The sequence below is a fragment of the Lonchura striata genome, chromosome 1, assembly GCF_046129695.1.
Source record: "Lonchura striata isolate bLonStr1 chromosome 1, bLonStr1.mat, whole genome shotgun sequence".
Taxonomy (NCBI): domain Eukaryota; kingdom Metazoa; phylum Chordata; class Aves; order Passeriformes; family Estrildidae; genus Lonchura; species Lonchura striata.
In genome coordinates, this window is record NC_134603.1 from 95,569,540 (window position 1) to 95,589,348 (window position 19,809).

The window sequence follows — 19,809 nt, forward strand, 5'->3', positions numbered from 1 at the left end:
AGACAGAGAAACCAGAGAATGAAAATGCTTCTCTGGAGTGTGCTACAGTGAGAGATGCCAAAGAAAAGGCCCTGAAGTCGAAGCTCCCAGTCCTCGGCAGAGACGTGTAAGCTAATATTCAGATGTACCAGCAAGCCTGCTAGTGAATCACTCACTGTAAGAAAAAAAATAGTTTGCTGCGATACAAAAATGCCTTGCCATAAAAGCGCTGGAATACTTCTAAAAATTATGATTCCACCAAAGACCCGCCACCCGCAGCCTGCGACCGCCTGGCCGGGGCGCTGAGGAGGGGGCAGCCGTCGGTGCGGCCGGGCAGGCGGAGCTCGCCCCCTCCCCTCCGCTCCCTTCCGCCGCCCGCCGCGGCCGCGGGGCGGGGGGGCAGCGCTGGGCACGGGAGGCCCGTTCGGCCGTGGCAGGGTGTGGGTGGCAGCCGCCGAGCACGGCCGCACACGCGTGGGTACCCAAGGCGCAGGGACGAGCGCGTCCTGCAGGGGCTGTGTAGCAGATCCACGCGGTGTGAATGCTGCAGAAGAGCGCAGCTAATGCAAGGACACGCACCCATGGGAAAGGGGCTTAGTGCTGGTTTACTCTTAAAGAAAAAAAAAAGGCGCAGTCGTGCAGTCGTAGAGTCGCACCCATTCGAGGAGAAAAACACTCAAAAAGGCTTTTTATAAATATACCCACGGGAGGTGAGTGGCAATGTGTGCATGATGCCGTAAGGGAGGTCGAGGCCTCCGGACTCAGTGTCCGCGACCTGCTCGGCGTTGGTCTGCTCTGGAAGGGCCCCGAGGGTACCGCGGAAATTGCGTGAGGGCTGGAGAGCCTCACACGCGTGGGGAGATGCTTGGAGGGAGCGCAACAGGGACATACATCCTTCTGTCTCCGCAGCTCCCTCTCCTCTCCGCCTTAGGGCTCGTACTCTGTGCACCTGTAGGAAGGGTCTCAAGCAGCGGCCGGGTTCCCACGTTTCCCTTTCCCCATTCGCGCTCTCGAAGGAACAGCCCCAAAGGAAGTGGCTGCTCCAGTTGCCCGTGAGCGCTTCCCTCCGCGCCGCGCATTTCCCGCGGCACCGCTGTCAAATGTTGCCCTTGGAGACCGGCGCACGGAGCACCCTCCCGGCTCCCCCTAGACTGCTCTCTCCAGTCGCCTGTATCACTTCCATCACGGGATCCTTCCTGGGCATAGCTACCCCTCCCCATCTCGCGATTGGCCTCCTTTTAAGATGGGGGTCCCCCCCTACATGAAGTTAAAAAGCAGGAAATGCACTTAAAAAAAGTGTATCTCCTGTGTCTCCCTTATGTGAATCTTGCTCTTTGCTCACTTCCAGGCATAAAGTTAAAATGATGGGAGTAATTGGTGGGTGGAAGATCCTAAACCAACGGGAAATGTATGGGCTTGACGACCTCTGGATAACCCAGGTACCTTGGCACAAAAAGCAAAAAAATATTTACTCACCTTGAAGTTTCTGGGTTTTAAGCTTTTTTTATTTATTTTGTTTTTATTTCTTAAGTCATCTTTTGAACTGGTTTATGCTCCTGTCTGAGGTTTAATTATAGTAAGCAGGAAGAGGGTGGAAGGGGAATGGTTTGATTCTTGGGGGAGGGGGTCAGAAACCAAAACACCCTAATCTCCCCAGATTGAGAAGGTGCTGGACAAAAAGGCTTTCTGTGACTCATGCACGCTCTGAAATGAAGATCTGAAAAACATATACAAGCCGCAGCTTGACTGGTTTGAAAGCAATTCCAGCAATTAGGAATTAATTCAGCATGGTCAAAAGGCGATTTCACTGCAAGTTATATCAAGTTATCCAAACTTTTACAGAGTTCAGGTGCTGGAAGTGGGCTGCTGGGGTGGAGGTGCAGGAAAGAAAAACAAGGAGTGTTCAGGAAAGGCAGAAAAGGGTAAGCTGTGGAACAAAGTCTGGAGGCATGGTGAGCCCATGTTTGCACCAAAGGTCTGTTGATGTGGAGAGGGGGAGAGTGGGGGTCAGGGAATGCTGTTTTTTCTCTAATGGGATTAAGTTCTAAAAATGTGCTGGAGGTCCTAGAGAATAGAAAGATGAGTCAACTAAAAATGAAATCAATGCGTTTGGCTGATCAGCTTTTCAGGTACAGTATGATCCTCCCCCAGTTAGTGGCAGAAGACAGATTTAGCCCAGGCAGAGCTGACCCTGGGGTGATGTATGGGGCAAGAGGCACTGGGAGGATGTAGAGGGTGGAGGCAGGATAAAACTGGTCTTATAGACACAGGCAGACCAAAAATAAAACCATCACAGGGAGGGGCAGCTGCCCACCCTGGTGGCTCATGGCAGTGCTGGCCATGGGTTGCATCTGTGGCACGGGTTCTGTGATGCCTGCCAGGTCCAGCCAGGGCTCAGGCATTGGGATTATTCCTCATGAGCTCCACGTCAGCGTCTACCATCTCCCTCACGAGCTCCTGCAGGAAGGAGAGAGACAGATGAGGGCCCCAAGTGCAGGGACAAATGGGCAGCATGTCAGGAATGCCCCAGAGCATGACAAGCCCCCCTGGCCCCCCACAGCAGAACAAGGAGAGGATGAGGCTTTGTTGGGCCCTTCCCCCAGCAGCCCCGGCCCCGGCCCCGGTGTGTCAGAGTGCTGACACGTCTGCTTTCTTCAAGGCAAGGATCCATGCAGAGGCACCGAAAATGGGTTTCTCAGGGTGCCCAGGTCACCCCACACAGAGGTGTCCCCCCTCCTTTCCCCTCCCTGGGAACTGTTTTTAGAGGACATGAACTCCCAGCAGGTACAAAGCACCCAGAAAGGCCACTCACATCAAACGTGACTCTCGGCTTCCAGTTCAGCTTTTGCCTGGCTTTGGTGCAGTCCCCTTGCAGAAAATCCTGTGGGACAGAAGAGAGAGGCACTGTGAGGACTGCTACCTTCCCCGCCCTGATGGCCTCCCCATTGCTCCTGCTTCCCTCTGAGCTGAGCACAGGCCAGGCCCACTACTGGACTCTTCCAAGGACAAACTACTTTTCTTGAAGATGCAATTTTAGTGGACACTCATATGCCTATTAAATCACCAGGAGGCAGCATCCTTTTGCCAGGCTATTTCAGATGGAAAGAGTTATTCTTTGTGTGTACACAGAAGGCTTGAACTCCAGCTTTACAGCCATATGACAATGCACATTTTATAAGAAATTATTGTACATCTTAGTCATGTTAGTGAATGAGCTGATTCAAATTATTTTCTCCCCATTTGTTTAAAGAATGTAAATCACAGAGCAAACAAGACAACTAGTCTCTTTCAACTAAAAACATGATCACAGACAAATGATGCTGAAAGACTGTTACGGGTATGGGTAACCATATGCAACACCAGTAAACATCCAGCTTTTGAATGTGTACATATTTTTTTCCTAGAGCATTTTGTGTATCCACATGTAAATAAGAAGAAAGAAATTGCCTTGAGATCATTACAAAAACCAAGACTTTGGTCATGTTCAAGTATCCTTAAAAGTGCTACCACACCAAAACAATCCCACAATCAGTCATCAAAAATAATGTAACAAAATTAAACAAAGACAAAAGCTCCTTTAACTGCATTTCTAATTGAATACAAAAACTGACTGTATCTTTCTTTAAAATTGGAAGACAATGTTTAAAGAGTTAGCTTTTTCCAAATGTATGTGTTAATTGAATAAAATATATCATCTCTTCTCACAAGCTGTGTGTCTTTATAGCAATAAATACTAAAATTATATTTGTCTAGGTTTAAAGAACCCCGAACAAACCTAGCTTAGTAACAGAACAACAAAGCTAACCCTGAATCCTCCTCTTTCATTTGACTTTATGGTGGTAATACAAAATGCTTATCAGAAAAATGCTTTTTCTCTCCCTCTTCCACTCGCTGTCCAGCAGTGGAGCTAAGGAGCATTTTGTGAATGTAGATTTTTTTTTTTTTTAACTTGTAGTGCTGCATGCTACATTTTTCAGATGCTCTCTGTTATCTTATGTGGTTCAGTTCATGTTAACTTCCAAAATCACCTCATCCTGTGCAGCAAAATCTAGGAAATTGTTCTTCATAATCGTGCACAAGAAAGTGAGACAACTTGCTTCCAGGAGCAGAGGAAATCCACCAAAGGAAATATGGCACTGAAGTAGGGGATGTGGAACAAACATGTCTGCCGAGACTTATTCCAGGCAGCAGTTTTACTAGTTCAGTATTTAGGCTAAAAAGCATTTCAGCCTGCCTTCAGAAGAGAGTCAACAGATGGATCAGAACAAAATGATATGAAAAAAAAAAAAAAATGCCACGATTTCCTTAAATTAGACTAAATGATTTCCTACTGCAGCCCTATAATGGGCTTTTTGAAACTGCAGCAGACATTTGAGGCCAAGTCATGCAAAACTGCATCAACTTGAGGGATCCCCTGGAGGGTCGTGTGAATATGGATTGCAAAATCTGGTTTGAAATGGGAAAGATGCCCATTAACTCTGATAAAATTTGGATCAGACTCTAATGTGCTCACAGAGGTATGTCTTTTATCTGGAGTTCAGTTTAATTTACATACGTGTGTATATATATGTGTCTGGAAACAAGGAAATCCTTCATAAAATAATAATTTCAGTATAAAAACAATTGCCTTTTATTCAGCCCTAATTCAAGCCATTAGTTGGAAGTGAAGTGTTTTAATATCACCTAGTTTTAAGTCATGAAAGCTATATCACAAAACTTAGATTTTTATTTTTATAAATGCTGTGTAAGTAAAACTTTTACATCCACAATCTTTATATCAAAAACATACTTTGAAACTAATCCTTATTTAAGATATTGGCTTCCAATTTTAAAGAAAAAATTACTAGGAAGCACAGAATGAACTGCCATGGCCTGCTGTGTGTAGCTGCATTCTGCTTCTGAACAGCTTGGGAGCAGTCTTTTAACTGTCTTGGACAAATGCTTTTTCTTAAAACAGATTATCTAATAAAATACCTAATTCCAGTCCTTTATTCAAAAACATAAGCACTCATCTGCTGAATAGGCCAAAAAAAGGTTGGGGGTAGGCTGCAAATCAATAAAAGGGAAGTATTTGTAGTGCTGCATTATACACAGATCACAAAAACAAGTAGTATGTTGAAGCCATCTAGGTATAAAACCCTCATTTTTTCCTTTAAAAATACACAAGCTTTAACAATAATGCAGTAAAGGTAAAAGGGCATAATCTGTGATTAAAAAAAAAAAGAAGAAAAAGGGGAAAATAATGGAAGATTTAATGTGTATGATAATACAAATTCATCAGCTGACTTGGGTTAAAAGATTTTAAGTGGATCTCCTGAAGAAGTTTATGTCCTTTTGAGAAAAATAACTTCGTTAATTTACTTGAAAACTGCATTACAGACAAAATATCTCCTAGGCACTTTTAAAAAGGTTCACTTACAGTAGTTACTAGGTACAGAGGCCAAATGAAACTATAATGTTAACACCATATTACATCTAAACTCAAGGTTTGATTGTATTATTAGCCAAAGCTTCAACACTGAATGGAAATGATGACTGGAACAAAGCTATTCCTGATTAAAGGATTGTATTGCAGTCATGTTTCCTGTATTTTTCTACAAGTAGCTCATAATATGAAAACAATAAGGTAATTACAATAAAGTAAGAATATTTAAAAAAAAAGGCTTCTCTTGGAACAGAATGACTGCTTGTTTATATTGTTTAAGTCTTTCACTGAAACCAGAGATGCATCTGTCAGGCTTCCAAAAGGAAAAAAATTTCCACAAACAACCCCACCATCCCAAAAAAACCCCTCTGGTATATTAATCATTAAAGTGTATTAAGTTTTCAATAGCAGGGCATCACTTTCTGGAGCTACAACCAGATCAGAAAGTGAAGAAAGAAGAGATCAGATTCCACTGGAGAAAGCCTGAATTTTTATTTTTTAGGGGCTGGGGAGATGGTTTGGGGAAATGGGGGATGCTTCTTGAAAAAAATCTGCTGCTAAATATAAACTGCCCCATATCCCTGCTCCTGATGGAAAAGCACCTGATGAAATGACACTATTTCATGTTCTGTATTTCCTGCAGGATTACATTTTCTGTGCCATTGTGCTTTACATACTGACAGGAAAACAAAGCCCTTTGACTCCCTGAAAACTCTGAGGATTTAGATACTGGGCTAAGAGTCTATAACCCTGAAAACACTGACTAAGGCTTTTTGTTGTTTTTACAGCACTCAGATCATGAACATAAAATCAAGCCTTTGGTTTTACTTACCCATTTTGTAAGGAATGGGTCCTTATTTTCCACGCAAGCAGTTAATGTAAGTGCCTAGTAATGACAAGTTTTAACGGCACGCTAAGAGTCAGAAACAATATCCAGGTAAATATTTAAAGGGAAGGAAGATGGAAAGACAGAAGTCAAATTCCCTGATGCCACTTAATATGAGCAAGGAAATTCTCCTACAGCTTTATATGCAGCTCACTGTCATATGACTGCCTCTCAGAGAACAGAATGAGTTCCCATGATGTTAGCTTTTCTGTTTTACATTTTCTGCAATTGAGACTGTGTAACTGTGTAGAAAATACCCCATTATTACTAAATGTACTTTTTGTCATTATTCAATTTTATTGTACAAAAGCACACACACACAAATGCATACAGATAAGCAGCAAGAAATTTGTTATGCAATGTGGTAAGGCATTTTTAAATTTGGCTTTTAAACCATGAGACAAAAATGTAAAATATTTTAATGTAAATATCACATTTCCCAAGCTCTTGTTCTGAGTGTCATTGCTACTCCTATTTTGTCTTGAGCAGTGATTGATCTGATTTCACTGTGCATTGCATCACTGTCTCATTCAATTAACTTTAACTGAAAATTTAAAGCCTCAAGACAACATTAGAAAAAGGAGATAGTGCGGCCTGCAACAAGGCCAAGGCTTCCTTTATTACTACAGTTCTGTTGATTCCCTTTCAAATGTGCCTTCACTGAAGCCAGCACCCAGTGCCAGCTTTTGCTTTCTCTTACACTAGAATAAAACTGAGATCAAGTCCTCAGTAAAACACCTGTGATGGAATTGTGCCCAGCTTTGCTTGCTGAAGCACAGACAAGGCTTTACCTCTAAAAATAAACAAACTTGATCTAAGCACACAACAGTATAACTGCACCTGAAAAGCAGCCAGGGTTACATTCACAATCAGCACCACTGCTTGGAAGATGACTTGTTACATCAGGGCTCCCATAAGCAAAGAGCACTGACCCAGCTTGGTGAAGGCTCTGGTTTGAGTGTAGTCTTGCACTTTTTTGCTCAAGATGTTTTTTCAGAAAGGATTTCAAGAACAGAGGAACCAAAGTTTCCTGCAAACCCGATTAGTGTTTTATTTCCCTTATTTTCTTCCTAAAACCATCACCTTTTAGATTTAACATATCCTATTGAAAGGAAAAAAAACCCCACAGATACTTGATTAGACTGCAGTTTTGTGTTTTCATTATTATCATAGAATCCTAGAATAGTTTGGGTTGGAATGCACCTTTAAGTTCATATAGTCCAAGCTTTCTGCACTGAGCAGGGACATCTTCAACTAGGTCAGTTATTCAGAGTGCCATCCAACCTGACCTCTCAAGATTTCCAGGGATGGGCCATCTTCCACTTCTCTGGGCAATCTGCTTCAGATGCTTCAGTGTTTCACCACTCCCATAATAAAAAGTTTCTGCCTTATATTTTGTCTAAATCTACCCTCTTTAAGTTTAAAACTCTTACCTTATTACTCTTTGTGTTATCACAACAGGCCCTACTAAAATTTTATATCACATGTATATTCTAAGGTCTATTTTATGAAATAATCATCCCTTTGTGTACTTCTTGAAACATTTTGCATAGAATTTTTTATGAGGGTTTAAGTAGTAAATCTCAGTAGTAACACCAGCTCATACAGTACATACGTGTATCTGCTGCAGCTTATTGCTTGGACAACAGTTGTGTTAAAGTGTTGCAAACATGTCAGAAGACTGCATGCATTGCTCACTAGGTAATTCTTCCACCACCAACCTTGTTCCCCATTCCCTAGTGTTCTGCCACACTTGCCACCAGGCCCAGGGATGTCGTGTCTTAACCTAGATGCAACTTTGGAAAACAGTCACTGTGGCTTCTTTTGAGCACTCTGTTAAGAAAAGTAGAAATATCTGACTAAACCAGAGCTGTAGAGCCTGTAAACATGAGCCCTACTGGTGCAAAATTAAATGCACGGCTCAGCGGAGCTTGGATCAAACCCCAGGAGAAGTCACAGTAATGAGCACAGTGTCCTGTGCACTGCTCTGCGTGTTCTTTTGGAGACACACAGGGCAGAGAACACTGGCTTGGCTTCTTTGCAAAGGTAGTATTTGTTATAATATCTATAGTAACAGGGATGAAAACCCTGCATAATCATAAACCAAGGGACTCCAATCTTCATAGTAAATGTGAGGAGACTGAAGATAGAACATATTGAAGAGCAAAGCCGGAGCCTGACAAGGGGCACAGTAAACATCTCCAGGAATTTAAGATGAGCCAAAATGTGTTGTTGCTCAGTTTTCATTTTTTCTTTCCACTGTTCTTAGAAAAGCAAAGTTGTGGAGCAGTTGGGGTACCGAGGGAATAGAAGAATGCCAGTGAATTTGGTTCCTGATCTAAATTTGTTTTAATGCAGCATGAACAGAGTGCTTTCCACTCTTGGGTCAGCAGTCTTTTGCAGAAAGACAGTATTGTTCACAAAGAACCACAGGAAAAGGCAAAAGGCAAAAGCAACCAATAGGCTGAAACTCACGTATAACTAAATGCCATTGAAAATAAGAGGCATAATGGTTTTTTTCCCCCTAGCATGTTTTCCTATGCAAATCCCCTCCCTATTCAGAAAGTTTAATCTTTACTAAACCATGTTGAAGAGGAAGGGAAGGGGAAAGAATGACTTGAGGAAACGACTGATTCTGTGTGGCCCCTGTACATCTGATGGACCTTGGCAGCCTGTGAGTGCTGGGCATCTTTAGGGTAAGGTCTTATCTCGGGACACCCCTGTACTCCAGCAATAAGGCATCCACACAAACCACACAGTCAATAAAACCTGAGCACAACCTCGGCTTTTCTGCCAGGAGCCAGGGGCGTTAGAACAACGGCTTTATCTTATCAGTTTGATAATCTTTAATTTGACCAGCTTCCAAAGGGTTAAGGCAAATGAACTCGGAACAGCAATAAACATTAGGGCGATAATAACAGTAATGGAGCTCCTCTCCCTCCTCCTCCTCTTCCTCCCCTCCCTCCCCTGCGCCTTTTCCCCTTCGCTGCTGCCTATCAGCCCCAAGCGAAGCCGAAGCCAGAGCTCTCTTTCAATGACAGGGGGTGATAAGAGACTCGGAGCAAACAGCAAGCTGTCTGGTCTGCTCAGGAAGTCGGGGACGGCTGGAATTGTCCATCAGCGGGGCCACGCGGCGGCCGGAGGCCGGGAACAATGCTCCGCTCTGGGGAAATGGGTCACTCAGCGCCGGCGCTGGCAGCCCCTCCGCCGGCACAGATAAGGCGCTGGGCAGGAGGGGCTGGCCCCAGCGCCCGAATCGCGGGGCGGGGAGCGGAGACCTCGGCCCGGGCGGGCTCCGGCGGGCTGCAGGAGCCCCTCGCAGCGCTCAGCGCTGCTCAGATCTGTCCACTTGCCAAGCCAAGCCTGAGAAAACATCTTGGCCAGTGCCGTCCCTCGAGCCAGATAAAATTCCTCGCGAATCACAGCCCGATATCCTGGAAGGCAGCGCTGAGTTTCCCTCGCCTTGGATGCGGAGCTGAGCTCGTCCGTCAGGACCGTCCCGCTCAGCTCTGTGCCAGGGCATCCCGCTGCAAGGGGCACCTCTGCTTTCCGGGCTGCCACGCACAAGGCAGTCCCGAGAGTGCTCTCCCGCAGCAGGGAAAGCCCTGCTGCCGCAAACAGCGAAATTCCTGCACCGGCTGCAGTGAGACGGTGCTTCCCTCCCTCGCAGTTTGCCCTGAGGCCCAATTTTGCACGCCTGGCAAGACCTGGAAATTGTTCCCCAGCCTGGATGTAAGTGCAATTGTAACCTTAGCTCATGGTCCTGCAAAGTGCCAAAGAGGCTTCTGAACCGCAAGATCAGTTCTAGTTCACAGGAATCCTTCTCCTAAACAAGCAAGGAAATTCTGGAGGAGAGGAAGAAAATCAACCCCACTCCATTTGCCATATACAGACCATAATTATGATAGTTCAGGTATTAGGGCTGGACACAATCCCAGAATCAGAAAAAGGTTTGGGTTGCAAGGTATCTACTTCCAGCTCCTCTCCCATGGGCAGCGACACCTTTTACAAGACATGGTTGCTCCAAGCCCCATCCAGCCTGGCCTTGAACACTTCAAGGAACAGGGCATCCACATCTTCTCAGGGCAACCTTTTCCAGTGTCTCATGATCCTCACAGTAAAGAACTTCTTCCGAATGCCTAATCTGAACCCTCTTACAGTTTAGTTTAAAGCAATTCCCCCTTGTCCTCTCACTACATGCTTCTGTATAAAGTCCCTCTCCAGCTCTCTAGCAGGTCCCCCGTAGGTACTGGAAGGTTGCTCTATCTTCTTTTCTCTGGGCTGAGCAACCTCAAGACTTTTAGCATGTATTCATAGGAGGTGTGCTCCAGCCCTCTGACCACCTTTCAAATCCTCCTCTGGCCTTGCTCCAGCAGAAAGAAACTCTTCCTTTCTGATATGTTGTACCAGGTCATCCAAACACACACATCACAGCTAAAAGCTTTAGCATGTCTGCTAAAATGCAAACTAATAATTATCAAAGAAAGATTTTCCTACTCTTACAACAAAATAAAAATGCTCTTTTCAAATGCTGGTTACAGGTGGTACCACTCCCACTGATTTCCACTGCCCTGTATCCTGGCTGCTGATGTGTGAGCTAACAGTTCCACGTTTCAAAGTAATATGGGGACTAAGAGCTGTCTGAATAACGTGAATTTTGCATGACATGGGTTAGAAGCATTTCTGAATTTTTCTTTTACAGCAGACGTTTGGAGGAGATTGTTTAAGAGTATGTTTCTTCTGGCTCCCTGGACAAACGTGTCACCTGCACATCACTAAAAAACAAGACCCTGTGAGAAATTAACCTCTTTCATATAGATGGAGATCAGCTGAAATATAGGAAAAGAACAGGTTTTTTATCTTTTCACTGGTACCTTCAAGTCCTGCTTTTGCTCACTATTCAATGTGTTTTCTTCTTGCTTTACCTGCTCTCCACTCTGACAACTATTTTAGGGTTGGAGAGTAAGATAATAATGTTCTCATCATATATGGATTTATTCTTGCATTATGTATATTTAGGTGAGGGAATGATACCTTTAAAATTTTTACATGCAATTCTCATTTTTTCTTTTTATTCACTCTGATTAGTTTTGTCATCACTCTCTACTCTTCACATTTTCTGCAAAGATCAGGAAATCACTTTGTGAAGTTGTTTGATTTCAGCTGGGTTTTTGTGCAGGAATGAATGTCTTTTTCAGCTGTCTTTGCTGACTGACATGACAAAATGAATAGGAAAACTGATAACCTCAGCAATCTATCTGCAATCCTACTTAATTTCTTCTCTTCTTCTACTAAAAAATAATACATTTATAGCAACTTATACTGGAAATGTAAACGAATTCAGTTATCATCTCTGGTCATATATCAAATGATAAGTAACAAAACAGAAAACATTAGGACAGCTATCTTGTATTCTACTTACAGATATTGATCTATCTACATTTAGAGCATTAAACAGCAATTTAATGAATGCAGATCTATGAACTCAGGATATTACTTCTTCATACAGTTATTATTTTCTTTTACAAGATGCATTGTTTGTGGTGATTTTTCTACCCCATGGACATTCATATTTCTGAAAAAAATAATGACATTTGTTATGTTAACATTGAAATATTATTAAAATATTTTTGAATGGTATGCCGTTATATTGACCCTAATGAAATATTAATTTATTAATTCAAATTAATTAATTAATTTGAAATTGAATTCTTCCTCTAAAGAGCACGTAATTGAAACATTCTAATTAAATCACCTACAGCAGCAGTTGCTGTTTTTGCCCTTTTTTCACCTCACCACCTGAAGTTGGAAAGGAGAGATGTCACCCCTGAAGCTTGTGGTAAGACCTGGAGGAAGACAGACAGGAGGTGGATATTTCTGTCTTTCTCTCTTCCTCCCTGCCATGAATTAAATAGTACATAAGAGTTAGCATGGAAGATGTTCAGTCATTTCTCATTGTTCAAAAAGAAGTTGTAAAATGCTCCCTCCCTGCAGTATGGGGGATGAAGAAGGGAGCTGCCATTTCTCTGGACAAAGTCACAATCTGTCTTTTACTGCTGGCTGTTTTTTTTTTTTAGAAGCAGCTTTCCTCTACAGAGTCATAAACCCAATCTAATTTATGGGACGCATCACCTTATCCCCCATCCCTCACTGCATTCCAATTTCTCAATAAAACCCTCATCTGATTTGAAAACCCTTTTCAAGACAAAATATCTGGAGAGATTTTAAGCTGTGAAAAGCTTAAAGGGAGCTCAAGAAGTGAGATCTTTTTACCCAAGAGGGAAAAACATTTCAAGTCCCTTCCATAGGAAGGGGACTCAGAACATGATACTGTGGGGCTCCTGTCTGCAAAAATGAAGCTATCCTTGCCTGAACACAGTTACAAGACAAGCAAGAGTCCACAAAAGGGTTAAAATAAAACAAGGTAGGATAATTTCTGATGCTGAGTATGTCCCAAAGGTATTTTCCTGTGCACTTCATAGAGAAGGAAGTCCAAGCAGTGGCCTTTCACATGACATCATAAAAGCCTAATTTATCACCAGCCACCAAACATCTAGAAAATCATAACATCCTTTCAGGAAAACCATGTGCAAGATAATCAGACTTGCTTTGATGAAAGATTTAGTGCTTGAGTCCAAGTAGGACACTACAAAGAAGAACCTGCAGGTAGTAGCACACAACAATGCACATCACATTTAATGCTTCCAACTCACACTTTATAAATTAAAAAGCTTATGCATTTCCTGCCAAAAAACAAACATCTTTTTACTCTGCATGTGTGTTCAACCAAACCTGTTCAGATAAAACACTGGTCACTGGTTAAGGCCAGACAAGGTAGACTGTGGAATATCTCTTTTACAGATGAAACACATGTAATTGCTGCAAATGAAGGCACCGTGCTCCCTATTCCCTCATCTCACAGTCCCTTGCAAGTGTGTTATGGAAGTGGGATGAATATTGCCGCAACTTGTCATAGCTTTGGAAAGGATAAATCTTTCCAGCACACTCAGCATCACAGCTACACTGAACCGAGGGGTGCACGCCCCCTAACAAGTTCCAAAACATTCTGCCTTGTCTCTGTCCAAGGCTCTCACTGTTCTGCCTCATCAGTTTTTGGTGACTGGTGTAACCTGACTGTCTTGATGGAAAAGAACTGCTCAGCAAGCAGTATATTGCCGTAAAATCAATTGGTTTCACCTTTGCAAATGAAATCAAACAAGTCTGCTGTTCATGTTGATTAAGCAGACAAAACAGAGGACAAAGCAACTAATGAATGGCCACAAATACCAACTGCATGGTGTTCAAGATTTCTTTTTGACTGTAATAGAAGTTTGTTGGTGTATATTTAAAGATGCACAGATTCCAATTGCCATGCAGTTGACTGATCCTGCTGCTTAATAATCTGACCCTTAAGCTCAGGCTGGTCAATGGCCACAGGTTCTTCTGGTCTGACTGAAAAATAACCGGATTTTCCACACCATTCTTGGTAGTTTGTTGTTGTATATTCTCTGATCTTCATTAATAAAAATAACTTCCTATTACATTTCCTGCACAGGAAAGCCTGGGAAAAAAAAATCATAGTTTTTCCTATGACATCTTTCACTTTCAGAGCAGACATCAAACTCACCACACAATCTTCCAATAAATCAATAAAATACATATAACTATCTTTGTTTCTTTTCAAAGATCAGTATTTTATTTTCTTCCATCCTTTCTTTACCTTGGTATTTAATTTCTCTCACTTTTTTCCTTGCTTAAATCTTTCCCATGTTTTGGTGAAGTTATTTTCCTATAAAATCCCATTTATCTCTCTTTATTGTAAGACATATTTCTTTCCTAATTTGATGTGTTTCCCAGATTTTCTCTTTCATTCTAGTTTGTCCCATTTCTCTTTTGAGCATCAATCTCATGCTCACAAACATCATCTTAATCCTGGCCTTACTTTCCTTCAATGTTAAAACAAGTTCCCTCACACTGAGATTGTTCTCTTCTCCTCATTTCTACTACAGTGCTCTTTTCACTTGAACATTTTTTCAATTTCTTTTCTCTCTGGATCATCACAGATTTGTTCCTTTTTCTTTTCCAGTGGTATTCCATCACACACCTGCTTTTTCTTCCCTCAGAATTTTGTGTGGAACATTGCAGGGTTCTGGGAGGCAATTCATATTACCAGTAACACAGCAGAGATATGCTGACAGAGGTGAAATTATGTTGAAATAAGTTTTAAAAAAGCAATAAGATATCTTAAAGCTCACAGTGTCAGTGTAAGTAGGGGTAAAAAGCAGATTCATTGACTGCTATTCACAGTGGCTGCCTATAAAATTCCACAGATTTGGCAGTGCATTAGCCATATACACTTTAAAAGCATGGTTAATATGCTCTGCTTCTTTCCAAAGCATCACCAAATGCATATACACTTGAAACCCGTCCTCTCAATGACCTTCTTCTCTTAAATACTTTCAATTAAAGAAGAAAGGAATTTTGGATCTGTTACCAAAAACTTCTTCATTACTTCACCCTGCAGCAGTCAAACACGAAAAACTTCATTACAGAAGGAAAACAGTTAGCATTTTCTATGGGTCCTGCCCTACATACCAAACCTCCTCTAGCTCCACAATTAAAAAGCAAGCAAACTGTTCAGGCATACACAGCAGAAGGCATGGGCTCAGAATACTCCAATGTTTTCACCTGTATAATGTTTAAAATATGAGATGCCTCATCAATCACTTGACTCCTTTACAAGGGAAGTGTCTCTTGAGACCATTCACACAGGAATCATTTATTGCCAAGTTTCAGTGTGAAAGACAGAGCTGTTCCTCAGACAAACAATCCTATTTTTCATTCATGTTTTGGCAGGGCAGAGATGCCAGGTAAGGGTCCCATTATGCATTGCACAAACACAGAAATGGCAGCCCTTTCTCCGAATATTTATCAAAGTCAAATATCACCTCCTGGAATATTCTGTTAGAATTCATCTACAGCTCCTTTTCAGTGCAGGTCATTGGCGAAACCTTCTGGCTTTATTTACTTTCTTTGATGTATTCTGGTGTAATGGCAATACATATGAACACACAATGCCATGAATTACAGAACTTACATGTATTTACTGAGAATCTCAATAGCAGATGAAGAAAGCTAGATAAACATCTTGGCAGCTTCATTCTAGTTGTAACCTAAGCAAGACTTCAACTAGATGTATTATCACTTAGACAATACACAAGTGCTTCACAGCAGCACATCAGTGACAATGAAGGACCACCAGAGAAGATACGGATTTTATGTAATTAAGCAACAGGAATGACATTACAGTGGGAAGAAAGCACTGTCACCCCCATTTTATGAAGCTAAGAGGCCGGATGATTTAGGGACTTGATAAGAGAGGGAGGAACAATTAGAGAACCCAGGCTGTATCCAGCCATTTCCCTCTGATATATAGCTTACTACAGATGAAGAAGCCAAGAATTCACATCACACTGCATCTGGCACAATTTGCCCTGGGTAATTCCTTGCCATTGATTTGTAGTGAGCAACCCCTGAGAAGCAAACTGCTCCAAGTATGAGTGATCATACAGCACCTTGATGCAGCAGGTGGCTTATTTAAACACATGTTTCTCAATTGTCTACAGTTTCAATTCTATTTCTGCCCCTGTTTTTTTTTTTTTTTAGTGTCTTTCACATAAAAGTCAAATATTTATCCTAGCAATACTAAAAAATAACCATTGCATCCTCAACTTTTCCACCCGAGGCTGCAACAATTGACTTGAAAGTAACAGAACTTTTGAGTTTATTTCGTTGTTTTTTCTACTCTAAAGACTTAACTTTCATATGGAAAACACCCAGTTAGACCAACAGTATCTTTTACAAGTAAAACAGTATACATTTTAACTGCATATGCTACAGTAAAGGCCCACAAACTTACTATTCCACACCGTCAGTGACCTGAGAGAGTTCTCACTTTTCATAGCATCTTTTGGTATAATTTACATTTAAATAATAACAGTCAGGATCATTTTCATCAACATGAGAAAAAAAGAAGTTCAGATCTAATCAAGAGACAGTTGTCTCCTGACACTGCCTGCTCTGTGCTTGCTTGAGCATGTAGGAGCAGCTGGCACTTCCACAGCTTGATCATTACTACTGCTCTTCAAATTATGCCTGTCACACAGGTTAGGAAAACATGAGTAATTAAACATAAACAGCGTCATAAAATAATAGTAAGAAAAAAATTAATAATCATCCAAAAGAGTGTTTGGGGCAGCTCCCTACAGCACCTTGGATTTCTGCCCCTTCTGCTCAGAGAGTTTTCCTCTGTGTACTTTTTAATTATTTCCCTTTGTGAGTCCTTTAAGGCAAAGAGGTTTGTACAGGCGAGAAAAAAAAGCACGTAGTAGAACTGATGAGAACAGTGATATGCAAAAAAGAGAAATGCCAATTAAGTATTCCTCAGGCTGACTCTGAATTGCTTATGGCAAGGACTTATGCCTCACTATGAAACTGATAGTTTGAGATGCATGGATTTTAAATGTGAATTTTCAGGAGCCGCTTGTTCCTTATTTGAGCCCTGCACTACAGCTGGTCACCTCGTGCAGTATCTGTCCTCTGGTCCATCAGCTCCTTATACCAAGTTCAGCATTTAAACTGTATGGAGGTCAATGTAGAAATTCTGCAGTCCTGCAGCCTTGGCAGTACATGTAGATGTATGCTGCCTTTTGCTCGAATAGCCAACAACCAATCTAATTCCTAGCTCAGTTCTCTTACAAAACCAGCATAAAATAACAAAACAGTAAAGACTGGGACTTGGGACCATGTTATTAACAATCCTAAGCAGGCTGTTGTAGCCTATTTTTGTGCACATGGTTACTGGAACTGAGCATGCAATTCTGGTAATTGCATACAAAAATGACCAGCTACATGAGTAATGGGACATTTCTCATCTGCAATTCTTTCTGTGTAGGGACTCTGTGAAACATGTGATCCTTCATGATAGCAGACATGCAAATGCTATGTAAGAGCAGTACTGTTTTCAGCTGCTTTACATCCAGAATAGTTATTCACATACTTAACTAGAAGGTGCGACCAACTTGATTTACTCACAGTTGGTCTGTGTTTTGCATGGGTATGAATTAGACAAAGTACAATGTACGGAAGACTCGTGCCTGTCTACATAAGAAGAAAAATAAGTATAGCAACATACATAATGTTGAACACATTCAAACCCACATATTAAAAGAAGGTTTAGAGATGGTTGTTGTTCTCATTAGGTAATTTTTGCTCATATGTGTGCCTCAGGTTATGTATTTTCATACAAATTTCAGCATCTCTCTGAAATAAAGCTCTTCTTCCTACAAACCTTAAGTGCTTCAACTTCTATATTCAAGGCTGAATTTTTTTTTAACTGATCTCATCAGAGGTGCTAACTAGCATACTAAAAGTATGCCAGCAATTCAATACACCTGATCCTGCTGTCTAACAGAATATTTTTTGGGAGAGTGCAATTTCTGGGGAGAAGGGACTTGCACATTCTCATGCAATCTCCCACTGAAATCATCAGGAGCCTGGCCAAGAAATGACTGAGTGGGCTAAATACAGCCCAGGATTGTAATGTTCATCATCACTGCTGGTAGCATCCCACCAGACTAAACTCATAAATTTGACAGTAGGAAGAAACTGAACCGTCCCCATGTGCCATTATTCTTGCTCTTTATACATCTGCTTGATTTAGTCCTTTTTCCACTAACATGATGTAAAGACCACTAAACTCAACAGCAGATTCTCTGCTTGGCTTCAGGCCTTGCTTTAAGCTCTTTCTTCCTCAGAATCAACAGATAGCATAGGAGGCACATCCAGCTTGGTTCCTCCTTGGATCAAGTATTGTTGGGTGTTCCCAGTATCTCCAATTATTGTTACTTTAATCTTCCATTTGATGTTTTTCTACTACCCCTTTCTTCCATTTCACCATTACCTTCCACCCCATCTCCTTAAAGTCTCCACCCACTGTCTTCCTATGTCTCAGCTCAGTGCAATCCCCATCTTATGCTTTCCTAAGGCTTTTCTACCTTTGACATATATGAATATACTTCAATCTTTGGTTGCATCTTTGAAGAGGGTGTTCAGTTAAGTTGGCTCCCTTCACCAATCAGCTTTTCAGAAGAGTTTGCTTGCCAGGACTGTGGAAAATTGCACTCATATTCATTAATTAAGATATAATAAACTTCATGTGCTATTTAGCAATATGCCATACATGGTAATTATTAAAAAAAAAAAAAAAAAAAAAAGGTAGATGAAACCAGAGGAGACCCTCTGGCTCGTTTATGGACTCAAAATATTTCTGGGAAGGTCACAAATCTTCAAGATATCTCCAGAAATTAGATTTTGCACTTGGACTTCTAATTTAGCTGAAAGATGTGTAAAAGCACATGTAGCCAGACAGCTCCTTGGCTATACATCTAAGGAAGCTCAGAGCATAAGTTATTACTTCCAAAGTCAATTGTAACTTATGCTCACTAAATTGGCTCCAGATCCACCCTTTTCAGACAGTAGTACAGGAATAATTTATTCTTCTGGTGAAAAGCACCCATTTTAGCTAAACCACACCCCCATCTGGGAGTCTCACCAGCAGAAGTGCCAAAGGCAGAGGGATTCAGAGGTGCAAAGGGCTATTGGGGGCTGACAGAACAGGGGTGAATAAAGCCCAGTATGTAATAGTGTCTGTCAGCACGCTGAAACATATAACCTCTCCCTAACACAGGGGGTCCACAACACAAATCTGAAAGGCAAATTTTTCCTGTGATTCAATCATCACATTAGATGAAGAGGTTTCCTCACTTTTAATATCCATTTGATTTATACCAGAAGTCCTATGGATAGTGGTGAAATCATTGCAACTTTCTGCATGTTTTGAGCTACATCCTCAATGTGTATCTTGTTTTCTCCCATTGAGAATGTACATAAATATGGTACAAGAGGTTTGAGAGCTCTGACTTTAGACATCTGCCCCAAATGCCAAGTTAATTGCCTTACCAGTCCAGAGTAAAAAAACCCTACATAAACCAGGAGCTTTTCTCTCACCTATTCCACTGAGCTGAATGAGGTACGTGAGTTCAGCCCCTTGCAGCGGCAGCAGCGACTTGAAGTGATCTGTGCCACAAGAGAGTTAACATTCCCAGGAGAAATTGCTTCACTGCTATCTACAGGAATACTGACCTACATACAAGGCTTTTCTTTCCCTAGGTGAACTCCTGCATCAGCAGCTACCCCACAGGAACCTCCTCACAGGAGATCTTTAATAGCAGTAGCTGCTGAACGAGAGGGAACTGCAGAAACACACTTGTTGCCAAACTGTGCATTTAGTTGGAAGGAGGAGAAACAGATGGGGAAATCACTCTTCAGACAGTGTTTACTAGCACAATCAACACCTGAGGCAGCACTTATTCAGGTGCTGAAATTACAGAGGTAAGTTTTACAATGAGAAATCTATTCCTCACATGACAGCTATATTTCTCATCATGGATCATAAAAA

General features: G+C 41.7%; 1 protein-coding gene across 1 annotated transcript in view; it reads right to left on the reverse strand.

Annotated features, from left to right (window-relative positions):
• Positions 1-1,462: 1,462 nt before the first annotated feature.
• GMDS (GDP-mannose 4,6-dehydratase) overlaps positions 1,463-19,809 on the reverse strand; it is a 405,591-nt gene continuing 387,244 nt past the window's right edge. The window contains exons 10-11 of the mRNA XM_021530573.2: positions 2,792-2,860; positions 1,463-2,436 (exon numbers count right to left, since the gene is read on the reverse strand). Coding sequence (XP_021386248.2) covers positions 2,374-2,436; positions 2,792-2,860 — 132 coding nt within the window. The 3' untranslated portion in view covers positions 1,463-2,373. The remainder of the gene's footprint in view (positions 2,437-2,791; positions 2,861-19,809) is intronic.